The 25,691-nt window shown below is 39.0% G+C and overlaps 1 protein-coding gene across 12 annotated transcripts in view; it reads right to left on the reverse strand.

Moving 5' to 3' along the window:
- Positions 1-227: 227 nt before the first annotated feature.
- The window catches only part of RIMBP2 (RIMS binding protein 2), a 118,647-nt gene continuing 93,183 nt past the window's right edge, over positions 228-25,691 (reverse strand). The window contains exons 16-26 of one of the 12 annotated variants that reach the window (XM_074921442.1): positions 22,802-23,533; positions 20,971-21,088; positions 17,897-18,049; positions 14,782-14,966; positions 12,413-12,581; positions 10,256-10,321; positions 8,752-8,855; positions 6,896-6,967; positions 5,855-5,989; positions 5,219-5,265; positions 3,336-3,427 (exon numbers count right to left, since the gene is read on the reverse strand). In XM_074921442.1, the coding sequence (XP_074777543.1) occupies positions 5,239-5,265; positions 5,855-5,989; positions 6,896-6,967; positions 8,752-8,855; positions 10,256-10,321; positions 12,413-12,581; positions 14,782-14,966; positions 17,897-18,049; positions 20,971-21,088; positions 22,802-23,533 (1,761 nt within the window). In that variant the 3' untranslated portion in view covers positions 3,336-3,427; positions 5,219-5,238. The other 11 variants (XM_074921445.1, XM_074921449.1, XM_074921447.1 and 8 more) reach the window with 11 other exon arrangements.

Genomic DNA, 25,691 nt, shown 5'->3' on the forward strand with positions numbered 1-25,691 from the left:
TTGTAAAACTTTATTTTCATTGTAGCAGCTAAAAGCTTGAGATGTTAGGTCTGTATTTTGAATAAGTTTCTGCTTGCTATAAAATCCAATTTCAGGGGTTTTTTTTAACACTTATTTACTAAAGCGTTTCTAGGATTCTTTACAAAAGATTATCAGTTGTTCTTTTTATTTTGGGGAAGTCTTACACGGACTTATTTTTAGCATACAAGATACATAGTTATACAGACCAAAATTCAAACTTCTCCACCTAGCACATTACACTTTTAATTTTCAAAATTCAATTGTTGCTTGCTTGTTTTTCTTGGTTGTTAAAATGAGGACAATATTTTATCTCCTAAAGTATTTCATATCTTACAAAGAGGTTACCAGATGTTCTTGGTTATCAAGACTTTAAGACTGCATAGTGCTGCAGAAACCCAGGGAAGGGTTTTTAGTACTTGCCCTTGTAAGGGATTTGCAGACCAACTAGAAACTGTCTTGCACTTGCTTGTGACTCCCCAGAAGTAGAGGGAAGTGGGACTTTTTCAAACTGCTGTAGCTGAGGAGGAAGTTCTGTGACTGCCAAAGTGTCAGGGGTAAAATTATTTCTGTATCTTACCACAGCTATCAGAACACCTTTGTTATCTGGGGCTACAGTATTCTCCACAAAAACTGATGGCTCTGGCTCAGTTTGAATGCTGTTACAGGAACTGTGTGACTTAGATGGAATTTCCTATCGACATGCTATTTCTTGGTACTCAGACTCTACAGTGTGAGTAAATTGTTGTTTTAGACAACTGCCAATTCATAACTGGAATAAACTAAAGTTCTTGGTTGCCATTGTTTAACTGCATGCTTGTTAAATGAGAAAAGTAATTTCCATCAAAGAATATCAGTGCACTGATGTGCAAAAAAAAGTAGAGTTTATTCTTCGTGAGTTTTCTGGTTGTGCGCTTCCAAGTAGCAGGAAGGGCTTAAGCCTTGGTTTGTATTGTCCTGCCAAGACTGTAATCGGTAACTATTCAACAGGAATATCTTAATTTGTAAAGCAAATGGGAGTTGTGTTGATATGTCGATTCCACACTTTTGGGTTACCAGGTGCAGAGTCAAACTAGTGCATATGGAAGAATTTGGATTAGGGCTGTTTTTTTCTAACTAACTTGTAATCTTGTTCCTTTTCTTTGTGAGATTTAAATAAAGTTGATGCTATAATCCTTGCTCATTGGATTGTGTTAGATGTATTTGCTTACTTCAAGAGTGGGCTTTGGGCATACTGCAGGACATCAGAGAGAGTAACTTTCTAACCATTTTTTACCTCTGGGAAGCTCTTGGGAGTCTTGTGTTTAGATCAGCCTTTATTCTACAGTAAGCTTCAGCAGCTGTCGACAGTTCTGAGAAATGAGGGCGCTCGATAACTTGTGTTCAGTTCAGGTATGTTCAGGCTGTGAGAACTGCTCAACCTCCTCCCTCCGTGTGAAACTTCCTATGAAGAGAGGCATAGGGGGGTCAGCAAATATTTTGGCCTTTCTGATGTCACACAATGGCAGCTTTCCCTACTCACTACTTAATATTTTGTATTTCTTCCTAGTTACGTATCATGTATTTATACCTGTCAAGGGGATTCATTCTGTTCCGGTTTGTGTCACTTGAGGTCAGCAGAAAAGGAGCTTGAGGGGCTGCGGGAGGGCAGGACGGGGCCTCGCTGGGGCACGGTGTCCCCACAGGTACCTGGGGCAGGGAGGGTGGCTCTCGGGGCAGGGCCCTCCCCACTCCTGTCTGAGCCTCCCGAAGGGCACAGCTGGCACAGCCTTTGAGAGCTGATACAGTAGGGTCATGAAACATACTGCACTCTACAAAATATCAAATGATTTATTTATATAAAATATAATACACAACAGTTGTACACATGCACACACCCACACAGTACTTTACCACAAATTTAGGCCAGTTATTTTCTTTAATTAAGTGTTATAATCTAGCGCACGGTATCTTACAGTAATTTACATTATCATCTGAAGACACAATGGGGAAGCTTTGATCATTCATTTATAAACCTTCCATAAATTACAAAAAGAAAGGCAGTCTGAAAAGTATGTATAAACAGTAAAAACAATTTACAAATGGACAAGAATTACAAAATAGTAACAGCCAATGACTGCCATCAATGTGTACGATTGTTTTTCTTGATATGCCAATATTGCAATTAATATTTGATATCACCTGTTGCAGCCTTTTTACTGGCTACAGCTTGTGTCTAACGCAGTTTTTCACTTCTTTAGACATGCACTTTATCTTGAATCTGACATCAATATGAAAATGCCTTTTAGGACTGTACCTCCACAGGAAAAGAAGTTGGAGAGTAAAGGGGTTTATTGTGGAGTATTTGTGTTGGTTTGTTTGGTTTTTGTGGTTTTTTGTTTTTGTTTTTTTTTTTCCTGGTAATTTGGAACAGTGAACCAGGAATTCCAAAACTGGAAGTTGTATGGTTGAAACTGGGTGAGTCTCTGAATAACTTGCACTGTATCTGATTTCAGTTTAGTGAAAATGTTGACAAAAGAAATCGATACAAGGGTTTGGGTTGGGGAAAAAAACAAAACAAAACAAACAACAAAAGAAGCAAAACCAAAAAGAAAGCATTTTGCACAGCACTTTCAAACTCCCAGGAGTTACATCAGACATTGAATGGAGTCAGTAACATAGTACTTGATCTTAAATTACCATGTTTTAGGGAAGATGAAGACAGTTGAATACACAGTACATACAAAGTATACGCTGTATATTTATTAGACAGTACAAATCATTGTGCATTAATAAGGCAAAACATCAAGGCTGATAAACTAGGAGTTTCAAGACCATTTTTGTGTATGATAAAGGTTAGATACAGTGGGGTGATCTCTCTGAACCAGGAATCAAGGAATAGAGTTTTCTTCCCCCCACTCATGGTTAGAGGAGACTAAAGGCTGAGATTTATCCAGTGGAGTTGCAGGTGTTGAGTTGACTTCAAATAAAACCATGTTCTTCTGGTCTTAATCCCACAATTACTTTTTTTAAGAAAAAAATGCAACAACAAATCCACTTCCTTTTTTCTTGCTGTTTTGATTAAGCAATTCACATGATTCTATTGATGTCAGTGTTAAAAATGTAAAGGTTTGGTAAAGTTGCACTGCATAGTCATGAAAGCCCTAGTTTTGACGTTTAAAAAAAAAAAATAAAAAATACACAGACTGGAAGCTTTACAAGTTGTCCAGGAGTACATGAATCATTTCACTGCACCAAGCTTTTTCAGCAGTTTCTTGCCTTTGGAAAGCAGCCCCTTTTTCTTTTTCGAGGACATATCCCTGCCTCTCCCGGGACTACCAGACCCCATAGGTGACGGAGGTGACCCAGAATGGAGATGAACTGTGGGGGATGGTGCTCTCCGTGATGTACCTGTATTCTCAGGAGGAACCTATTAGGTACATTGTTATAATTTATTGAATGTTTGAAAGCTTAAAAGCTATTATCATCAAGAAAGTTGGTAACATCACTTGTCCCATTACCCACTTAAACAAAAGGGCTGATTCCTTTCTTTCTTGTGGCTTAAAATACTGTATGGGCTTACAGAAAATACTCAAATTTTGAGGAAAAAGTATAGACAACAGGAAATGCTCCAGTAGGGCCCTGTTTTGGTTATACTTTTTTAAAGAAAGAGTTGGATACACTTGTTTTGCCATAGTTCTGGCCACAAAAGCCACAAAACTGGTTTTGGTTTTGCATTTCAGTACTCTGATAGTACAAAAATGAAGAGAGATACTTGTAGCTATAGATTTAAGAAAAATAAATGTGTTAATTACTACAGATTAGCAATCTATACAACTCAAACTGTTTTCAGAAGAAATGACTTAAAATGCTACATGATCACTTATTTTTTAAATGTGCTTTAAATGCCTTTTATTTAAAATTGGCTAGCAAACTTTATGTACATATTTGAGAAGATGGCACACTGGCTTAAAAAAAAAAAAAAAAAGGAAAAAGAAAAAGCTAAAATGAACCTTAATTGCAATCAAAGAAAGCTTAAAGACCCTGACTGCTTGATGTGTATGCTGCAGCTATGAGGTTGCTGAATGAAGGTGAATACTTGTACGATAGTTAGATGACAGCATTCCTAAATATTTTAAACAGCTATTTTTTTTTTTTTTTTCAATCGTCAAAAGCATTTGAATGAAAATGCTAAAACTACTTCTACTCAGCCTATCCTAACTACAGTGCCTGGCTGACAAAATGTGCTCCTATCAATTAAGATATTTTTGTAGTAGAATCCATGCCTCAGGGACCCCGTTATCTTGTAGTTCAAGTTGAAACATTAGCGATTTACTGGCTTGTGCAACAGTGAGTTAAGCAAAGGGGCTTCAAGCCTACTTTGATTTTAAATCAAGGTCTAATTCTAATGAAATAAAAAAAAAAAAAAAACCACTTGGTAAAGCACCCCAACGTACACCTGAAGATACCATATATTTAGTCTAATGCATTCATTCGTGAGCTGCATGGCTCATACTGAGACTTTTATTGCATTGGTAAACCAAACAAGTTGCTAGTATTTCAAATGTGCACTTTCTAGGAAAATCTGAGTAAATTGTACCATATGAAGGAATTTTTTCAGAATTGTTGAATAGTTGGTCTTAGGCAAACTGGGGTATAATCGATTGTGGAAAACACATTTTAAGGCAGACAATTTAAGTAGCTGTATTTGAGTGTAATGAGTTTCAAAACCAACTATACCCTCGTATACTACAGTACGTATCAGCTTACGTTTCATTTGTTTGTTCTTTAAGGGTTGGGGGTGTTGTGCTTTTCTCTTGATACAGGAGCTTGGAATTGTTATGTCCCAGGTTGGCTAACAATGCAATATGCAGCTTTTGTTTGTAGGGTAGTTAGACATCCAACTCTCCTTTCTACGTAAACAGAAACATTTAGCTCATGAAGAAATATGTTCCAAACATTGACCTTCATAAAGCGAGGTCTAATTGATGTCTTTCTAAGGATTCCTTTTTAAAGGATTTGTCTCCTAAAATACCTAAATTGACTTCACTAAATACAGTGAGAACATACAGCCTTTTCTTCTGTGGCCAAGGATTTTGGAGACATATTTCTTTTTTTTTTTTTTTTTTTTTTTCCCCCACAATTAAGTTTCAAGACTTGCATTAGATAGCCAGGTAGCTTTAATTGAAATCTCTATTGGTATCTTCAGTTGCTCACTTACGTGAAGGCTACATTGCCTTATTAAGGTGTGAAATGAACACTCTTCTTCTGTTTCCAAGCAGATGAGCAAAGAAATAAAAATATATATAAAATATATAATATATAAAAGTATTGCAGTGATGAAACAAAACCAAAAATGAGATACTCTAAACATGATTAGTCTTTCACAAAAGGGAAGTCTCTGGGCAGTTAACTCATGCCAGTTGGAATAGGAAGTCATAAGGAGTAAAAGATCAATCAGCTGCATTTACAACTTGTATTTAGAGGAGCGCTTGTACCAGCCTTTCGTCCACAAGAACTTTCGCTTTCATCTAGATATTGCATGTACTAAGAGTAGTTTAGAAGCATTAGGAGGTAACTACTTTCACCAGGGAAAAGCTGCTTAAACTCAAATTATAATTGAAGATACTGGAATGACTGCAATCAAATGGTAAATTTAGTTTCTTCGTTTACAAATGTAACGAGCTAGCCGAAGGCTAAGTCAGGTCATCTTTCTTTATGTTTTGTTTTATAGATCTGAAAGTTAATTTTAAATGGGCAAATGGATTTAAAATGTTAAAAAGTAATGTCTAAATTATATATGAGACAAAATGGAATGGAAAATAAAAAGTCAAGTTTTTCTTATTTGGTTGCTTACCCTTTTTGCTTTTGTACGCATCGGTGTATCGTGAACATATCGCGAGGGTGCATCAGACAGATAGACTTCAACATCATCAGGCACTTCTTCAAGAAAGTTGGAAGGAACCAGCCCCTTCTGTCCGTTAAGTTCACCCTGCAAGGGGATGAGTGTCAGTGACTGAATTACAGAGACTGTAGGTTCCTGAGAAGGTCAGGAAATACTTCTGAGCACTTCAAAGCCACCGAGGCAGAGGAAATCCCCATCTCGGGTCACTTGGGTCCTCACACACTTCTGAAGCTCAGAGGGGGGGCTGTGTGCCATGGAGAGCAAACGCACCCCCCTGGTCCTGCTCTGGAGCAGCACGACCCGAGTTCCCACAGCCCTCGGGACGGCACAGCCTGCAGGCACTCCGAGGCCATCAAAGTACTCCTTGGGGCTTCTAAAACGGGCCTGAGGCAGCTGGGCCCGTGTCGGTGGCCAACCCGCCACGGAGAGGGCAGAGGCCAGCGCACAGCTCCCACCGGGTAAGGGGGAGTGCAGCTGGGCAGGCAACGCTGGAACGGGGTCTCCCACCATTAAAATCTTCCTCTTAAAGGAATGACAATCAGGTAACTAGTGCTTAAAGGACCACTGTTATTTTAATCTAATAACTTTATCATAGGGACAAGCTGGAGCCAGGCTTTTTAAAAATGTTTTCTACCCATGGGAAGCCATTCACACCTTTGCAGAGGTACGGGTATGATCCAAAGGCACTTTCCAGCAAACTAAATGAGCCAGATACTACTTATAAAATGCCAGAGGCTGAAGGGGCAGCATGACCTCGGGGGCCGTGCGATCCCCTGGGGCCCTGCCCCAGTCCCTGCAGCAGCAGGTCCCCTCCCTCTGACGGTGCTGCCAGGCTTGCCCCGGGGGTTGGTGGTAGGTCGGGATCCCAGCTCTTCCCACAACGCGGCCAGCGGGAATGGGGACCTGAAACCCCCCCCCGGCTCTCAGCAAACCGCTCACGCTGGTGCGGACGGCTCGAGCCGTGTGTGGCAGGGACCGAACAAGCCAACTTACATAGTAAAACCCATCTTCATCGATCTCGCCAAAGACAGTGATGATGTCCCCTGTGCAGAACGTCAGCTCGGCCTGCGGGAGAGGGAACACGTGACAGCACATGTTTTGTTAGGCACAGGTTAACGTTTTCGTTATTAATCCATTCATATTTTTTTAATCCATTAATATTTTCCCCTCTCCTTTATGTTAAGATACAGTTGGTGAAACGAACTTTGAAAGCAAAACCTTTTTTTTTTAATTTTTTTTTTTTTTTCTTAGCTTCCTGAACCTGGCACCTCTACCACTGGGTTCGTGGCACCTACAGGATCCCTGCGACAAACAAGCTGAGTGAAACCAGACCTTGGAGATACTCGGACCTCACCTGTGCGAAGCCTTGAACACCCTGAGCAAACTCTGAAGCTTTGAACTACACAGCCTCAATGGTCCCTTGCAGTCAGTCTCCTGTGAGGGGGAACAAGGCGCAGGGGTGGGACAGGGCTCAGGTCCAGGCTCGGCACTGAGCTGAGTGCCAGGCCTAACGGCTACAAGAACAGCCGAGACGGCGTTTCTGCACCACAGAGATGCTGCACTGAAGCTACGCTGGATTCTGGTCAATAACGGGTCACTAACGGGCATCTCCAGGCTCCCATTTGCAAATACCATACGGGGCTCTTTTTTAAGTGCCTGTGGTTTAATTGTAATTTAATTATGTTTTTTTAACTTATTTTTAATTTCCTGTGGCCATGGGAAAGAGAACAAATAAAATATTTGCAACATCTCAGTAAAATTCACTTGATTTGTTGCCTGAACTACTTTAAAACACCATAATTTAGAACCAGGTTTGGTTCAGTGAGAAATACAAGACAACTCTGGCTGCATTTTAAAGCACCAAGCGCCACATATTTCAAAATTCACTTTGTTATTTAAAAAAATTCCAAATCGTTCTACAGTTTGCCAATTTAAAAAAAAATAGCTGAGGAAGCTCCTAGGTCTGCAGTATTTTTTGAGAGCTTTGTGTGTACCAGAGATTCTTCCCACAATGTGTATATAATGAAAACTGCATCAACTCCTGACTGAGGAACTTACCAGGTAACATCAAAGACAATGTAAAAAGTGATTCTATTGCTGCTGGTAACAAATACGGAGAGAGGGGAGACTGGAAGATAAATCCATAATGAAGATCCAGCTAATGGTTGCTGGTTTTTAAATGACAATCTAGCTAATGCTCAGTTGTTAAGACATTCTTATGTGGTTATAAAAAGAAGATTAAAACCAAGACAAATATTCATGAAAGCTCAGATGCATCAGTCAAGGGAAAAATACAATATGTTATGAGTGCTGTGCTATATTATTCTGTTTGGGTTACGGCGGAGAGCTGCTTTTTGGAGGAATTGTAGGTTACAGAAATTGGAAAGCATGTGTCACTACCAGCTTGTCAGCATGAGCTAGGACACGTCTCAAAAATAATCATGTTCTTGTGTGGAAACATACAAAAGAAATTAATTAGAAAATAACAACTCCCTACTATTTATAGTTCCATGCTTTTTTCCTTATGGACTCTTCTTGTATGCAAATGTATATACATATATTGCACCGTATATATCCATAGCTGACTATATAATGCATTCAGCCATATTAAATAAATCCTACAAAGGAGATTCAAAGGATATTCCTTGATTTTGTTAGAACAAGAACCATAAATTTACTTGTACAGAAGTCATAAGCTTGTAATATACATCTGCCTGAAAACACTTGACCAATGTTTGCAATTCTGAACTTTTTTGGCACATCCACTGTAAATGTGTGATAGTGCTTCTCAATACCGACTGTGTTACAGCTCCATAAACAATAAACACAGGAAATGGCTCTGTCACTACCTCCACATCAACGTTAGGAGAACTTTCTCTTGGATCATAATCGTACAGCGCCACCATCCTTCTCGTAGACACGGAATGCTGTCTGCCACTCCGCCTGTTTCTTTCTGTTCCAGTCACAAGGAGAGGAAGGGAAGGAAAGCTATCAAAGTTATTTTGAAAAGAAAAACAAGGTGCAACTTTTCCCCACATCATTTGCACAACAGCGCAGTAACAATGTTGGTATTTCTCTAGCACAGTGATAAAAGGCCACGGATTATCAAACCTATTAACACAGATAAAGGTTTTAAAACAGCATGTACTTTTCATAAATATTTTTTAAACAGTTTCTTTATTCTAAGCCACTGAATCCTCTGAACAACACTGCAAAACTAATGTTCTGAAATTTTCAGCCTTTCTTGGTTGTAAGAGTCAGATGTTACCAGGGTATACAAAGCCAAACAGTCAAAATTCATGTTTGTTTCTTTATTCAAGCTTCCACATTTACTGTCTGTTCCCTTCCCCCCTCCTAATCACAAGGAATTTTGTGCCTGGGATTATTCTTCAACTTTCTGCTGGGAAACTGGAAGGAGAAACGGACACTCTCAGCTGTCCCAAGACAAAAGTGGCCACCCATTTTGCAAGCAGCTTGCAATATTTTCAAGACTTAACTACAAAAACACGTTCCAAAGCACCGTTTAATTTTACAACTTTCCTTTGTGGGGAACAGAAGGAAAGGAGTAAAATTTGTAGTTTCCAGGAACCACACGAAATGCTTACTGACTGATATTAAACATCTACAGAGAAGTCCGAAAGGGGCTTCATTCTAAATCTGAATGCTAGCAGCATGGTTCTTGCGGATGATTGCTGTAGCAAGAGAAACATGCTTGTTAGTGCTACTTACGGACAGGCATTGAGGGCAGGTCTGATGGCGTTAGGCAGTGTGACAAAGGAAACCTGGGGCTGGGAGGCACCTACAGCTGTCCCTAAGGAGGGGGAACACTAAGGGTCTGGCTAACGCAGGAGCAGACACGGAGTGTGGCACCTGCTCCCTCCCAGCCGTGACGTCGCCCACTGGCCGGCACGGGAGTGCTCGCTCACAGGACATCGCTCCCGCTCGCAGGGGGTGGGTGGTTTGGTATTATTTTCCCAGCTACCAGTGCAAGGGATTTGCACAGAACACAAGGAGAGATCCAAAAGGAAGGCACGGGCTGTAACAGACGTGGGACCTGATCCCCCTGATTCCCCAAAGCCTGGACCAACTGACACCAAAACGACTGTCTCAGAGTCGCACTTTCTGCTCTGAAGTACTTCTCTGGGGCAAGACACTGCTCAGGGCCAAGGGCCCCTCTACGACCAAGGAAAGAATCCAGAAAGGACCCTGTATGTAAGTGCTATGTGACAATATTTTCCAACTTCTGGTTTCCAAAGTTCAAAGGCATAAAAAAAATAAAAAATAAATCTAGACAGCTCAAATCATTTTAGCTAATTTACAGCTTGAATCAAATTATTGGTTCTTAGCACAGACCTCTTTTAGACTTTCTGGATCTGCGGTGTACAGAGCGTGTGCTCTCTTTGAAACGGTCACAGTTGACTTCAGGAAAGGAATGCATACAAATAAAAGAAGAAAAGATATGAAGCTTTTCAAAGTTCTGTTTTTAAGGATTTAATGTGGGCAAAGGATTAAGAAAAATATAGTCATATGAACACAGCATGTAAAGTGTCTGATATGACATTAAAATTATGAGTTACAATACGAGACAGACTGGCAATTAGAGCCTGTTTCCGCTGAAAATCCACGTGGGCAGCCTCTGTGACAGTGAGGGTCTGAGCACGTGGACCTCTGCTATTCAGAATTTAAAATTAAGCCAAACTAACTATTCTTTCCACATCCATTAGTAAGAGCGTTTGTTGGTTTTTTGTTTTTTAAATGTCTAACAATTTAAATCCATATTAAACAGAAAATACATGATGCTTTTGAAGTGCTAAAATATTTAAAGGTGAACTGCTAGGGGTAGGTTGCTAACAGCTTGCTCAGAAACATCCCAGGATAAAAAGAATTGCTTCAATAGGTAAGGCAGGGCAACGTTTCTGACACAAATTGCCTCTCTCTCTTTCCATGATAAAGGCTTTCTGATTTCTCAGCTATTTCAGGAGACACTGCCAGTTGAGCACAACAAAAAAATCCAATTATATTTGCAAAATATGACTGCTAGACAGCCAAAGTATTCAAATTGTGGGGAGTTATGTAGATTAGTGGTTTCATTTTCCCAAGTGTTCTGTATCAACAGCTGGCTGACTTTGGTAAGAACTGAGAGCACTGAGCAGGACTTGAAGCAGTAAGTTTCAACGGTAGCTGTTCAGAAAGATGTTTTCTGTACCCACATGTGACCTCATTGCTAGAAGCAGAAATACATTTAGACACTTCTCAATCCCTTCAGGCCCCCAGTTGTGTTTACAGATGTACCTAGAGCAGGTCAGGTATCTCATTCTACTAGACTTGAGCTGACGCAGTCCCGTGCTAAAACAATTCCTTGTGCAGAATAATGCTGTGGGCAGCCAACCTACTCAGGCACATCTGTAGGTCCCACCGTGTGCCTGTCCCAGGTGTCTGTCTGTACACGTAGGTGTATGCACTATACCTAGAGGAGCAGATGGGCAGGGGGGTTTACAAGTGCACGTGGGAGGGAGGATTCGTTGCATTCATGTGGCATAAGTAAATAAACACACAGATTTGAATGAAGAACTCAATTAAGCATTTAAGAACTTAAATTAATCTTTCCCTTTCATGGACAATGGAGAATTTAAAAATATCTCAATATCTTAAAAGAAGAACAAAAAATAATTTGTCTCACATTTACTAACACAATTTTGGAAACGATATAAGGTTTTATTCAATCTAAGAAAACAATTGTAGAAGATTTATTTGGGTTTTTTTAGCAACCACTTTTACAGTTCACTTTTAAACAGGACTGAACCAATTCCAGCCCTTTATACTCTCTGAATCACATTGAAAATTTTAAAACATATTGAGATAGTTGTATGAAATTTTTTTTCAGAAAGAAATCTAAGTTACTTGCATTGTGTATCTGTGTACAACACTGAATCAATGATGTAACACAAGTGGTTCATAACACAGAATTGTTTGGACAAACTCTGCTTTTTAAAGGGTTTGTTACTGTAATTTCCATAAAAATCTCATCATATGTAGTGCTATCCCAAATAAGATTACACATAACCCTTTGCCACCATCCCTTTAAATTATTGGTAAAGTAGGAAAATGTAGAAGAGTAAAAATAACAACGAGTGATTTTTTTTATGCTTTGCAGCAGTGAGCGTATCACAAAGCACCTCAGCACAGCACACTCCAAAGCACAGGGATCATGTTCTGTGTCTAGAAATCTTTCAGGTGACAAACCCCGTTGTTTTTTTTTTTACATAAGAAGGGAAAGCAATGAGTGCTGTAGCGAAGATACACATCCTCATTTCAAGCAAAAGATGTGACCAATATTAAATATTGAGTAAAGACATCCAAATACTGACACAGAATGTATCCCATGGTGTAGTAAACTGCTGTAAAGTTTAGATGCGTCTGCATATAGTAAAAACAAAAGGCAAAGCGGATCCAGCCAAGTTAATAGCACCCAAAAGTTAGGAGAAGTGGAGCATATATATTTTCCCTTACCAATTTTCTCAACTGGTGTGTTCAAAGGAAGAAAGCCTTGTTTTAGAAGCTGATCCATCATCTCTTCATCATCTGCTTGGATCTCAGAAACCATATTACATGGGATAAGGCCAATTCTTGTACAGGTTTCTCCACGATAGAATCCATCAGCATCTTTGTCCCCATAAACCTGTTATTCAAAGAGGGATAATGTTGGTCAATAAAGGTTTTAGCATTTTAAAGCAGGCCAAATTGTTACTAAAGCACAGACAGATGACTCCAGTTTGGATGGGGAATTATATTACTTTTTGACTACTCTGAGTTATGTTACAAAACTGGAACTGTTATGTTAATTTGAATTATGACTTCAGATACATGTTAGCAGTGAAATGCACAAAAAGTGAGACACACCATTAGAGGTCATCAGTTTCTCCCTGTGCAGAGCCAAAAGTGTACTTACAGGTTTACACTGATGTTTATGGAATTATTCGCATGGCACTTCAAAATGAAGCATTTGCAAAACTGTGCCAAAGGGGTGCTATTTTGAATAGAGCAACTTGTGTATGATCAAAAATGCCCAACTAATACTTAATGTACTTGATATATGTACTTAAGCTCTGCTACTGTCTTTCCAGAAAACATGAATTAAAGTATGAAAGCAGCATGAATTTTCATCGATGAGAACAGGTAAACCTCTTAAGATCTAAAAATGCAGTCAATTCATAAAGTCTACTAATGACACAAAGGCCTAGATCAAGGCCTGTACTAAAGAAAAATGATGTTCTTAAGGCCTAACTGATGACTTGAGTTTACACTGTTCCTTGTTTAGGCTCAATCGTTTTTCTTTTCTTTAAAAACAAACAAAAAACCCCAAACCAATCCCATCAATTCAAACCCAAGTTCATTAAAACTGACCGTTGAACTGCCTCAACATTCTACAGCAGGAAAGTTTTTCACTTTTAACCACTATATATCCATGACTTACCTGGCACCACTACTACTTCACACAGTACAGCACACGTGACTGTAACACACGTATGGGACAGGCTTCGTACAGCTCATGGCAGAACTGACCCTCCACCATCCCACTGCTCAGGTAATGTATGAAAAGTATTTTGAAAATGCAAACTAATCCATCTTCAAAACAATTTGATAAGAAACTCAAAAGCAGCAGCTCACACAGTAATCACCATGGTCCCAAATATAAACATCACTGAGAGTAAATGTCTGATGTGGGATCTCTCTAGACATCTCAGTGACAAACATGTACATATTGTGAAGAAATAATTAAAATACCTGAGTGAAATGAACATTCTTGCAAAGAAAAGTAAGCCCTTAAGTTCTGTATTTTTGGCATAAATCTTATCTCATGTAAGGAGGTAAGCAAAATATCTAACACAGTACTTAACATAAAAAAAATTGTGATTTAGGATATGGACATTTGTGTTAGGATCCAATCCAACACAGTGGAAGGCAACCAGTATTTTAACAGCCTAAGTTAAAATTTTACCTTTGAAAAGGGTAGTGTAACAAATGAGTCCATATTTTTTCTGTTTCAGATCACAAATCTCAGTTACCCTCAGACTACCAGCAGCTGTTCCTTCTGCCTCTCTCACTTCTGCCCATTTTGCATCAGATCGATTAGATACAAGGTCACTGGAGGAGCTGCTTACATTTGCTGATGCAGCAGGAAAATCCGGTAGCTTTTTAAAATCAGATCAGCAGACTGAACAAATTTGCCTTGCAGCTGCAGTCCTGAGATGAGGCGAGCTGGGGTACAGGGCTGGCTAAAAACATCGACAGAGCCCAACACCTGAAACAGGGAGGATTTGTCTTCTGTGCCCTGCTTAAGGGCAGTTTGTCTATTTTACACCAACCAGTCAGAAAAGGTTTTCCTGGTTTCAGAAGAGGATGACTCAGGAAGAGAAATACCTAACTTCTGGGCTTTAACTGATCTGAAGTGTGTACTAGCAAGGAGCGTTCAGCATTTACAGTAATACAGCAGCTCTGGTAGGTACAAAGGTACAACACTAAGCACTTTTGTGGTACCTCTGCAGCAAAGACACCCCCTCTGAAGCAGTTTTTTCCTTCAGGGTTTGTGGCAATGGACATAGGAGGCTTCAGAGTCACAATTTTGGTCTTAGCACCTCGATCTCTAAGTGAGTCTGCCCCTTGCTGTCTATAGCAGCCTTGGGAGTTTTGCCCGTTACTTCATTATTTGTAAGCCATTAACACTAGATGTTAGGTTCCAGATCCAGTGAGATTTACAGCCTGAACCTCTGGAGGCAAAAAACCTTGGACTCTAGTCACACAAGTTGCTTTATCCACAGAACAAAGGAGACCCTGTTTGTAAAACTGGGTCCTTTGTTTCCTTTGTTTTTAGATCCCACCTTAATGATCTGTCCTTCTTTAAAGGGCAGCTCTTCCTCTGCAGCATCAGGATTTGGGGACATTGTCAGCGGATCATAGTCAAAGAGTGCAACAAATATTCGAGTAGAAATATCTTCTGTGCCAGGATCTGTTTCTGATTCTTCATAAATATCTGGAGAAAGATGGTCATGACCACCATAGCCATCTATGAAAGTAAATTCAGAAAAGAACAATTCAGTAATACAAGTTGGCCTCATCTTTCAGTTATTCCAGTTAATATTTGAAAAAAGTTTGGCATTTCAGTGGAAAGGACCCAGTAATTTAATGCATGTCCTATTAAGCTTGGTGGTTGGTTTTGTTTGGTTTTTTTTTTTTTTTTTAATTAGCAAGTTATTTTTTAAAAAAGAATATACAATCTGCATGCACTGAATGTGGTGCTTATCTACACCATGCTGACATTTACACATGGGAGTGCTCAGGTAATAAAGCAATTTTTGTTAGGTTTACTGGAGTTTGCCATAAGTTAACAAAGCATGTCAAGAGGGACATAATGATCAGTCTGATAGGCTTCATCATTACTGCAAAAATAACCATGCTTTGGATCCACCTGTTTTCCAGCACAGCTGCTTCTGCTCTTCATGGACACAAGAAAGCACATCCCAGCTGTGTTGACATACCATGGTTTAGGTACCAGGTTTAAAACATGGTTATAACCTCTTCTCTCCAGACAGGCAAGAAGAAATATATTTCAGCAATGTTAGTTATGCCAGGGTTGGAATTACACTGCCTATGATTTTGTTTAAACACAATCAATAGTTAACAAAGTCAGCAGTGCCCCAAACCAACCCAGACACTAACATGTGTTAAAACCCAGGACAAATGGTTAGCTATGACTGCACTGAACCGTAAGATCATTAGGAAAGATCATCCACGATTATCACAGCACTTGACAGTGCACTGAACTCTGTCCACTGCAGGGTACCAAATCAATTAGGAAATAAAAAATGAGAATTGAGGTTTTGTCTCATACATCTTTCAGACTTTTCAAATGACCTGGAGAACACGTTTAGTCCATGATTCAACAACATACCTACGGATGGACTTCAGTAAAACTGAATTAGAAAATTAGGCCAAAATGGTTACAATGAGTGTTTTGATCGATGGGTTTCAAAGGCTTTTGTTTTGAAAGAGCATGTGGCGGCGCTTTCCAAAATACAGGCTCTTTCAAGACATAGGAAACTGAAGTCCCCAAAAATAAAGCTCTCAAACTCACAAGCCATTTCTGAAAAACTTGGCTTATAGTGCAAGTCCCGCTAACTTCGGTGGGAGTCACGTACTTTTGTTCTTTGCTGAACCAAGACTTATCATCCAGTTTACAAGATCCTTCACAATGAATAAATTAAAAAGCAATGTTATGAATTATGATGAAAATGTAGTTCAACTATATCAAAATTTTCCCAAACAATTTTCATATTAATACAATTTTTACTACAATCACCTCTTGCAAATTAAAGACTCCCATTTTTGGAAATAGTTCGAACATTCAATATGGAACATTTTGGATAAAATTCCTTTCTTTACCTCTACATCAGATGCATTTTATTCAACATTTGATATTATTAAACTACCAGAAAGAAGTTTCGGAGGATCACAGCTTTAAGGGAACAGCTACTAACTCCTGGGTCCAGAGCACAAGAAAGAATGTGAAAAGGGAAAAAATGCAGAACAGCAAAAGGGCAGGGAAAAATTCCAGCCAAGAAGCTTTAGGCAGGCACAAAGCACAGAAAGGAAGTGTGGGAGAAGGGCACATGTGGGACAGAAAGCAATGGGACACAGAGGATGGGATTCTTTGTTCTCTTCTCCTCCCACAGTCAGGTTGCAGTCATTCTGTGGTTCACACCTGGGCCCACCAGGCAATGTAAAACAGGTGGGTTAAGGGGTGTTTTGGTTTTTAATTTAAAAATACTGATTTTTGCATCCAACTCCAACTGCAGTTAACGGGGGTTAGGTGCTAACATGAATCACAGCCAGATGTATCTCTGTTAAATGCATTGGTGGGGAACAATCTGACTCAGAACAGTCATGTTTGCTTCAGTGAACCAGAAAGCAAATAACCTCTCGATCAGTTCTTTAGCTACTTATTCTTTCAAGAGGTATATATGTATATCATACATATACACACACATCTAACTGTGTATGTATAATCTTAAGCCTTTGACTGCAGCCAGCCAGGTTCCCGGCTGATGGAACCACAGTTGCACTGAATTCACTAGAGATACACCGATACACACAAGCTGATGATCTGGTTGTAAGTCAGTCAGATATGTTTGCTTTGAAATTAAACATTAAATTACAATTTACCTAAACTTTCAGAGCCCCTTTGGTTTTATTTCGGATATCAACAAAACCCTACTGTGTTTCTTAGCTCTGTATATGGCCTGGGCTGTTTTTATGTTAGACACTTCAATTTACTGTGTTATGAACTATGAAAACTGAGTTGTTGATCATGTAATGATTTCTATGTTGATGAAGCAACAAATACTATCAGTAGTGGGTGTAACTGCCTTACTCATGTGATACGAGTTTGTCAGTATGATGTACTTATTCCTGAAAATAGTTTTTGTCTTTCAGCTGTGATGCAGCCAAAGTCCTGCGTGGTCACTGAAAAGACCCCAAATCTCTGTTTAGCCCAAGCTGTAAATCAGAATAACACCTGGTAACTGCTTCCTATTCTAGGACGTTGGGCCGTGATATTCCAGCTACTGTTTGTCCCTGTCCAGGCTATATGAATCAAGTGGAAATATGGTCACTTTGACAGATGGTTGTTCAGGTGTGTACAGTAAGTACTGACTGGCAGTAGTAGCAGCATAGCTTCACAGAGGTTCATGCAATGCAGTGTGCTCGGCGTCAGTCGAGTATAGCAAGGTGGCTGCACAGCACTTTCAGGACAGAGGGCTAAGGGCTGTTTGTCCCTTAGAGCTGAGCTGGAGAAACTTACCTGAGAGCAGACGGGATTTAAGAGCTAGTTCCCCTGGCATTCTGCATCGCATGCAAGGTTGTCACACAGAAACCGCACTTGTTAACACGCAGCTCTAAAATGTGTCTGTCATAAAGGATGAATAATGTTCGGCATACCGTATCTATATTCAGAGGCCATGGTACGCTGCTGGGGCCATTTCTTGTGTCCACCAATGCTGCGATAATAAGCTTCTTCTTTTACAGGTGAAATATTTCCCTCACTACCTGACCGAGACCGACCGCCTTCACTGTTACTGTCCATTGTAATTTCTATGGAGAAAAAGGGAATGATCTATTAAAACATATTGTATAGTTGCCTTTGCGGAGGCTCCTGCGGGCAGGCTTTGCCTACCTTTTTTCTGACTTGCATATAGTAGGAAGGCTAAACACTGCATAAGCTTTGCCAGATGTCTCAGCCTCTAGAAATCCTTCCTTCAGCAGGGGAATCACAGAAATGTTTATCTCATTTTTTTTTTTTTTTTAAAGCATCTGAATTTTGTGCTTTTAAAAATTCACACAGTGTAAATATTGTTTGTTAGGTCTTTGGATAGGAATCATCTTTTATTATGAGGTTTAAACAATCCTACCTGCCAGATCTGCAAGGTCAAGAGCACTGTAAACTGTGTTTCACCTTCTAAAGTATCAACCTAAAAACAAAAATTAATTAATTTACTTAAATCCTACCTGCAAGAAGATACTAATCCAAAATATTTATAGCTTAATGGAGAAAATACCTCAAAGAATTTAAATTCTGGAACATTTTGGAGAAAGGTTTTACCACTGGAATCCTAAGAACCTTACAGTTTTGAAGGTTTTTCCCACTAATTTAACCTCCCAGAGCTGCCCTAGGAACTTTCCATTATTTTTATTTTATTCTGCCTTTCACTTTGTGGAACTACATATAATAATGACACAGCTATAACAACTTCCTGCTTCAAAAACCATACTTGTGACTCTTATTCATGGGAAACTTCCTCTGTCTGTGGGAGTTCTGAACAGCGGGTTCAAGTTTACACAAAGCTCTACTATATGTTTTTGGATACCCTACTTTTACCGCATTTTATTTATCTGAACTCTTGATACAGTTCATACCTCCTAGATTTTTTCCCAGCAGGCTTCCAGGAAGCCACTTTTCTCAAAGCAGAGTTTTCTCTAGTGTTTAAATTTGCTTCACTTATCCTCAAAGTGATTTATTGCAGTATGATGCTGAAAGCGAGAAATATTGCGTACGTATCTTTCAGCAATTTTGATCATTAGTCTTTTAGTCATAAATTAAGACTCTTGAACTCTAAACCACATAAGGCCTTTCAACAGCTTCACAGCAAATCATTTTTTTAGTTAGACACTGTACATAATGCTTAGTAGTTTGCTTGTTACCAGCATTAGACAATATTATAATTTATTCCTAATGGAACCTCCCCAAAGAGTAACTGTGGCTTGTACGTAATACAAAATACACTAATTCATTCTTTAAGTTACACTGAAAGAAATAAAATCTCAGATTTTATTTTCTATTTAATTTTCTGTTTGAACACAGATTGACTTATCAGAAATTGATTATCTGATTTCTAAGCTGTTGCTATTGAACTACTAAACAGTGAGGTCATTACCTAGCAGTTTCCATGTCCTAACTTTGTTGACAGAAAGTGAGCTCTGATAAATTTAATCACTTCTCTTATTTTTTAATTAAAATGAAAATTAAAAGGAAACTCAAAGGATTAATTCAAACAAACCCGTCTACTCTCTCGATATTCATAAAAAAATGTTTTAGCAGATAACATAAAAGAAAGAACTTAGATATATAAAACTTGCTTTAAGTAGTCCGAACAAATGAGAAATCTGTACTCCTGAGAAAAAAAGGCTGCTATCAGAGAAAAAGGGAAAGGACATGAAAATCTAACAGTCTTCACACCACCATCCAAAAGCTCTTTGGTTCAGCTAACAATAACCTGTCAACAGAAGCAGAAGAGCCTCCCTGGAGCTGATTCTGCCCCATACTATTCTCATGCCAGTGTAATTCCATTGACACCTGTGAAGATTATCCTGGTTTACACCAGGATGTGGGACAAGAATCAGCCTCTGACCAGTCATGCTATATTGAAGACTCTAAGATTAAAGTTTCATGCATTACAGCTGTGTGTGCTTTCTGATTTATGGTTTCAATAATAATAATTATCTACTAGATATCAAAATAACTGTGCCCACTAGGGGGAATTTCACTTCTAATTCACAGTACAGGCATTTGAGTGTGATTCTATGAAAAGGGAAAAATATTGAATATTTAAAAATAAAAGCATTTCTTAACGACCAGTCTCTTTCTTTCTGATAATCCCCATTTGTTACATCTCTTACTGACTAAATGTCAGGTGAGAATTCCCTGACGCTGCTTCCTTCTACTCCTCAATCCTACAGTATTTACAAATTCAAGTCCAGGTTAGGGACAGGCACTGGCCCGACTTCACATCTACATGGAGTAAAGTTCTGCTAATAGCTCACAGAACTCTTCCTGCATTTGTTTTGCATGTGTTTCCTGATTTTCAGTGTGAATGTTTCTTACATGTCAGTATAAAGTGCAAGATTTAACAGATACGTATTTGTCCATAGTGTCTTGTTTCCATTATCTTTTCTGCACTACTTTTTGGATTTTCTGGTATACATCAACATATAATTTAAGTCATAAGTAAACCAGAATAGGGATGATTCTGTAAGTCTAGTAAATGTATGCAAGTTCTACTAACTTGTTACATTTGACAGCTTTCATTTTTCCTGCTAAATTCCAAAAAGTAGTCAAGAAAATGGAAAGTGAATGCAAAATGATGGTTGATGAATGGAAAGATGGATAGCTGAATGGATGGCTGAATGGTTACATTTATTTTATTGATCATATAATAGCCTGCCTGCAAATTTCTTCTTAAGTAAGATCTAACAGTATCTAAGCTTAACCAAGGTTAGAAAAGCTCCAATACCCACTAAATTCAATGAAAAGTCTCCCAGTGATGTCAATGACCACTGATTTGGCCCACTCTGAGAACCCAGTACCCTCAGATGGAGATGGTTTTAGATCCATTTCATCCCCTTTAAACTAAGGGTAACCATAGTTCAAGACAAGTGCCTGTAGTTTCTTTTTTAAGGACCGCCTTCCCATCTCTGAGGCTGCAAAGAACAGAAATGCACCAATCTGTCCAACTAACCAATGGAAGGGACCAACATTGGTCGAGACCTTTGTGGCACTGCACTGCCATGAGAGGACCTTCGCCCTGCATGCTCCACCCTTTCAGGCCGTCCTGCAGATGATGGATTACCTAAAAGCTAAAAAACAACAACAGAAAAAACAGGTTTGTAAGTTACATGCATGGTAACATTATGGTTATATGGTTGGACATTAATCAGGTCAATCACATTTGGAAGCATAAGCTCTAAAGGCAACTAAACTTAGTTTTTAACTGAAAGGTTAGCTGAAAAGTAAATACTGTTGCCTGGAAAACCTGCAAAAGAAAAAAATGGTTCCCTGATTCATGGCAGAGTTTTGTAACCAGCAGTCACACATCAGAACAAAAAGAAAAGAAAAGAATAATTTTTGAAATATTCTTTTGCCTTTGTTGTTGCTGCTAAGATGATGTTCTAATCTCCTGAAGAGTTGTGTAACCAGTCATGAGACCTGTGGAGACTGGCCTGCACTGAAAAGACAAGCCTTTTTGTATTCAGCTATATAGCTTTGCCCAGTTTGCAGCATGTGAACAAGTGTACGTCCTTCTGTCTTTGAGCACACTGCTTTCTGTAAGCGGCCTTCGGTTGTTAAAGCCTTTTACAGGTCATTGAAACATGTAGAAGGAAATGTAGACACACTTCGTCTCACATCACAGCTGTCTCCTTCTGTTCACTGCCCTTGCAGAAAATGTTGCTATTTTAATAACTAAATGGTACTATTTTAAAGCTCTCCAGAGTTTTTCATGCAGTCATTGAGATCAATATAGCTTGGGCACCAATTTTAACGGAACAAATTTTGAAGGATCATTTCAGCATAAACTGCTAGGCTAGAAGAGCAGGCAGCAGATTTCTACTCTTACATGAAACGCATTACATCTGAGGTTTCCACTCTGGACTGTTGTAGACTGAGAGGGTAAAGAATTTGCTTTGGCCTTTAGGGAGCAGGGAAGCCTACGGATGCATCTATCAAAGCGTGGAGACTCTGCTATAGATTGATGGACAGAAATGCAAATAGGCAAGATCACGCGCAGAGGCATCCTTGAAAGTTATGGAATGGCCCTGGCCTCTCCCTTTGGAAGAAGCTGTTTGCCTGCATTCTCATGCAGAGATGCAGTCTGCAACTTCAAAGGCAAGAAGAGATGGTCTAAAAAGGAAGGCAAAGTAGTGACAGTGCAGAGATAAGGTAGAAAATGGAAATATGATGAAACCTGTGACTCCATAAATGTGGGTCACTGTCACACTGAGGGAGAATCTTGATTCTTGTCCGGAGATGTTTAATGATAAAGAGCATATCCTGAAAATTCTGGAAATGAGGTGAATAAAAACAACATGATGAAATTAATTTCTTGACATTAAAAACAAAAAAATCACCGATGAAATATTTTTCCAGTTAAAATGCAGCTTTTTTTTTTTTTTTTTTTTTTAAAAAAAAGCAACATTTAGATGGGCAAAATAAAGAAAAACAATCTTTTGGAAAAATTATAGTTCAGCTAACCCTTAATTAAAATTTAGATTCAGTTGTCCTTTAATAAAAGCAGCCATTATTGTAATTTGTTCTGTGGGAAAATCATTGTAAAGCAAATTAAACTGATTTCAGCATGACACAAAAAAGACTGTAAACGAAAATGCAGAATAATTAAAAAAAAATGAATGGGGAGAAAAAAAAAAAAAAGGAAAAATGTAGCAGATAGGTCCAAAGGATGTACTCTAAAAATTAATTCAGAAAAAAAAAAGGCAAGAAGAAAATAAGAACAAAAGAAAAAAAACAGACTGATTTGGCAAGCAGATGTTAGAAGGAAGATTTATTTCACACACCAGAGAGTCTTCTGCATCTCTGTGGGATGGCTTTGCAAGTAGACCAGCTGCCCTAGAGTCAGCCATTTTTAAGTCGGTCTTCCAGCCTCCCTGAACATCTTCATTAGACAAATTATCTGTTCTATTACATTTCTGAGTCTCATACTTTTTCTCGTAACTGGGCTTGACCTGTTCACTCCTGGGCTCTACATAGGAAGGACCCAGGTCACCAAAATCTTCTTCAATGCTGGTTTGTCTGGTTAAAGTTTTCCTGCGAGCAAGCAATGGCCTCATGCTTTTCCTGCAGGAACAGTTAGCAGTCTCTGCGCAACAGCTAGAGGCAACGTTGGCAGAAACTGAATCACAAGTGTATCTGAAATTAAAACGAGATTCTTCTTCTTCACTTCCACAGTCTAGTCCACTGTCTGGGCTTCTCGATAGGGATCGGCTATATTTACATCCTTTGTCGTCTGCAGCAAAATCCTCCATGCCTGAAATTCTGTGCTTGGCTGGGTACCAGAAGTTGTGCTGCTGGTCTTGATTGTAGGGCCTAGGTGGTCTAGAGTCTCTAGCTATTGTGGGATTCTTTTTATAGGGCATACCTAAACCCTGCTTGTACAGCAGTTCAGAGTATTCACCATCCTCTTCAGCTACTTCTGGAATACTGAAAAGCTTTTTACTGTGATGTATCTGCTGTGAAAAGTCAGGCTGTTCCAAAAAAGTGGCTTCAGTGGTCTTATTCTTATCGCACTCCTTAAGATTATGTAATGTTAAAAACCAGACAGGGAACAAATAGTGTGTGACAAAAATAAAATGGGAGGGAAAAGGGAGAAGAAAAGAAAAATAAAGACAGAATTAGTTTTAGAGCAATGGCAAACATAAGACATGCAGCTTATTTAGTGAAACGGATGTCATGCTTTGAATGAGAATCCGTAAAAAATAAAGACATGATTAAGAAGTTGCTGGGTGTCAGATGACAACATGAGAGGTCAGTACAAACAACTGAGTGATGCTCTTAACAAGAATAAACCCATGCATTTAAAACAAAGCAACAGAAGCTGCATACAGGTTCCAGCATGGTGAATAAGAATGGCATTAAAACACAGCACTAATGCTTAGTATGTTCCTTGCCCCATGCCAAATTGCTATTTCATTTTTGTTTGTAACCAGAACCCATATCTGAGAATGAAAATTCTATTCTAGCAAGCTTTCTTGCTTTTCAACTATTAAAGCATCCTATATGAGTAGCAAATACTCCTAAATCTTCCGCCAGGGGAGAGCTATTCTGCAGACATCATTAAAGGAGTTCTAGTTTTCTTTGTAAAATTGTAAAAAACCTGCATCATTTTTAAAGCTCGGCTTCCACAGAAAGAACTCTGAGAAGCAGGCTGCTCTCTGATGTCACTTGGTTTGCACTCTCATCAAATCTCTCATCATAATCTCGTACCTGCTTGATAAAATCAATATTTGAAAATCAGCCTATTAGCAGAAACAAGTGAAAGTCTGTTTATACCAGAAGTAGGTAAAAGCTATCCCAGACTGGATAAAATAAGCATGCTGAACACGAGTGATACATTCTGAAATTTTTCTATTACATTTACACAAAACATAGGCTGGCGTGACAGAAGAAACCTATGCGGTATCTTTGCTGGACGCTGAGAAGACAAGAGAATAATGATGCAGGAGGTGTTGGTTTTGACTGGCATGGTTTATAAATTCTACACCATGGAGATCATCTCTCCTCGCACTTTACTCAATGCCCAGATCAGGCAGGTCTCTGGACACACCACCACCCATAAATAATGACTGGATCATCTCAGAGAATCCAGTAATAGTGCTCTCTCTGAGCATGCTAAACTTCACTGCGTTCTGGGTGTCTTCCCCTTTCTGGCATTAGGAACTTCCTGAGTTACTTTATGACTACAGTTGTTTCACCTATTTTCATTCATTTTTAAGATGTGTATCACACTTGTGAGACTTCTGAGACAAACTGCCAGAAAAGTGGAAAAAAGTCCATAAACACAAACAAGGATAGTTTTGTGATTGGAGTTCAAATATCCCACATTTTAGAACGTTCAGATCAGGTAAGTGAGTTGAATCTTCCCTTGATCACCCATATCAAACCTTTGTTTTAGGGAACCATTGGAGGGAATAATAATCTCCCAATAAAACAAATATATCTCTGCATGCAAAATGTTTTCTTGTTACTTAGGGGCATCTATTAACTTGGGAGAGAATACTCAATTACAGCTCCAAGGGCATGGCTGGAATATTTTCAGATGCAAGTGGAACAGGAAACTGATCACATTATGGAAAATTCAGTAAACATATTTTTAATTTTTTAGTTAATCGATGTTGCAAAGTGAAATTGGATCTAGTGAAAGACAGGGAAATTATAGAGCACAACCTGACCTGCATTTTATATCAAAAACTTATCAGCATGGTGGGCCATATTCTCCAGATGATACTCAGAAATCCATGAGACCTTCCCCAGGAAGTACTCCTGTACTCAATTCCACTTCTGCTGTACCCTTCATATATTCACATCAAGAGAAGTATGCTTGCAGACTTTAACTGATCTAAAATCATTTACTACACCAGTTAAGGGTCTGGACCTTTCTTCTTAAATATCAGCACTGGCAATACAAGTTTAAATCAAGAAGTAAATATACTTTCTGATGCATAAAGAACAAGAACAGTCTAGGGATAATTCACTTTTTTCCCCAGAGGAAAGGGACAGAAGCAGCATGCAGAAGCATTTCAGTTTCAACATTTATGTTAGCAGAATAATAGAAACACTGATTATTTTTTTGTTTTGAAAAAGTACCTGTCTATTCCAGATGGTATCAGACTAAAAGGACTGGATTTATAATACATGAAAGCAGTTACAAGAATGGTCAAAATTCTTGTA

Source organism: Athene noctua, chromosome 17 (genome assembly GCF_965140245.1).
Source record: "Athene noctua chromosome 17, bAthNoc1.hap1.1, whole genome shotgun sequence".
Lineage (NCBI taxonomy): Eukaryota > Metazoa > Chordata > Aves > Strigiformes > Strigidae > Athene > Athene noctua.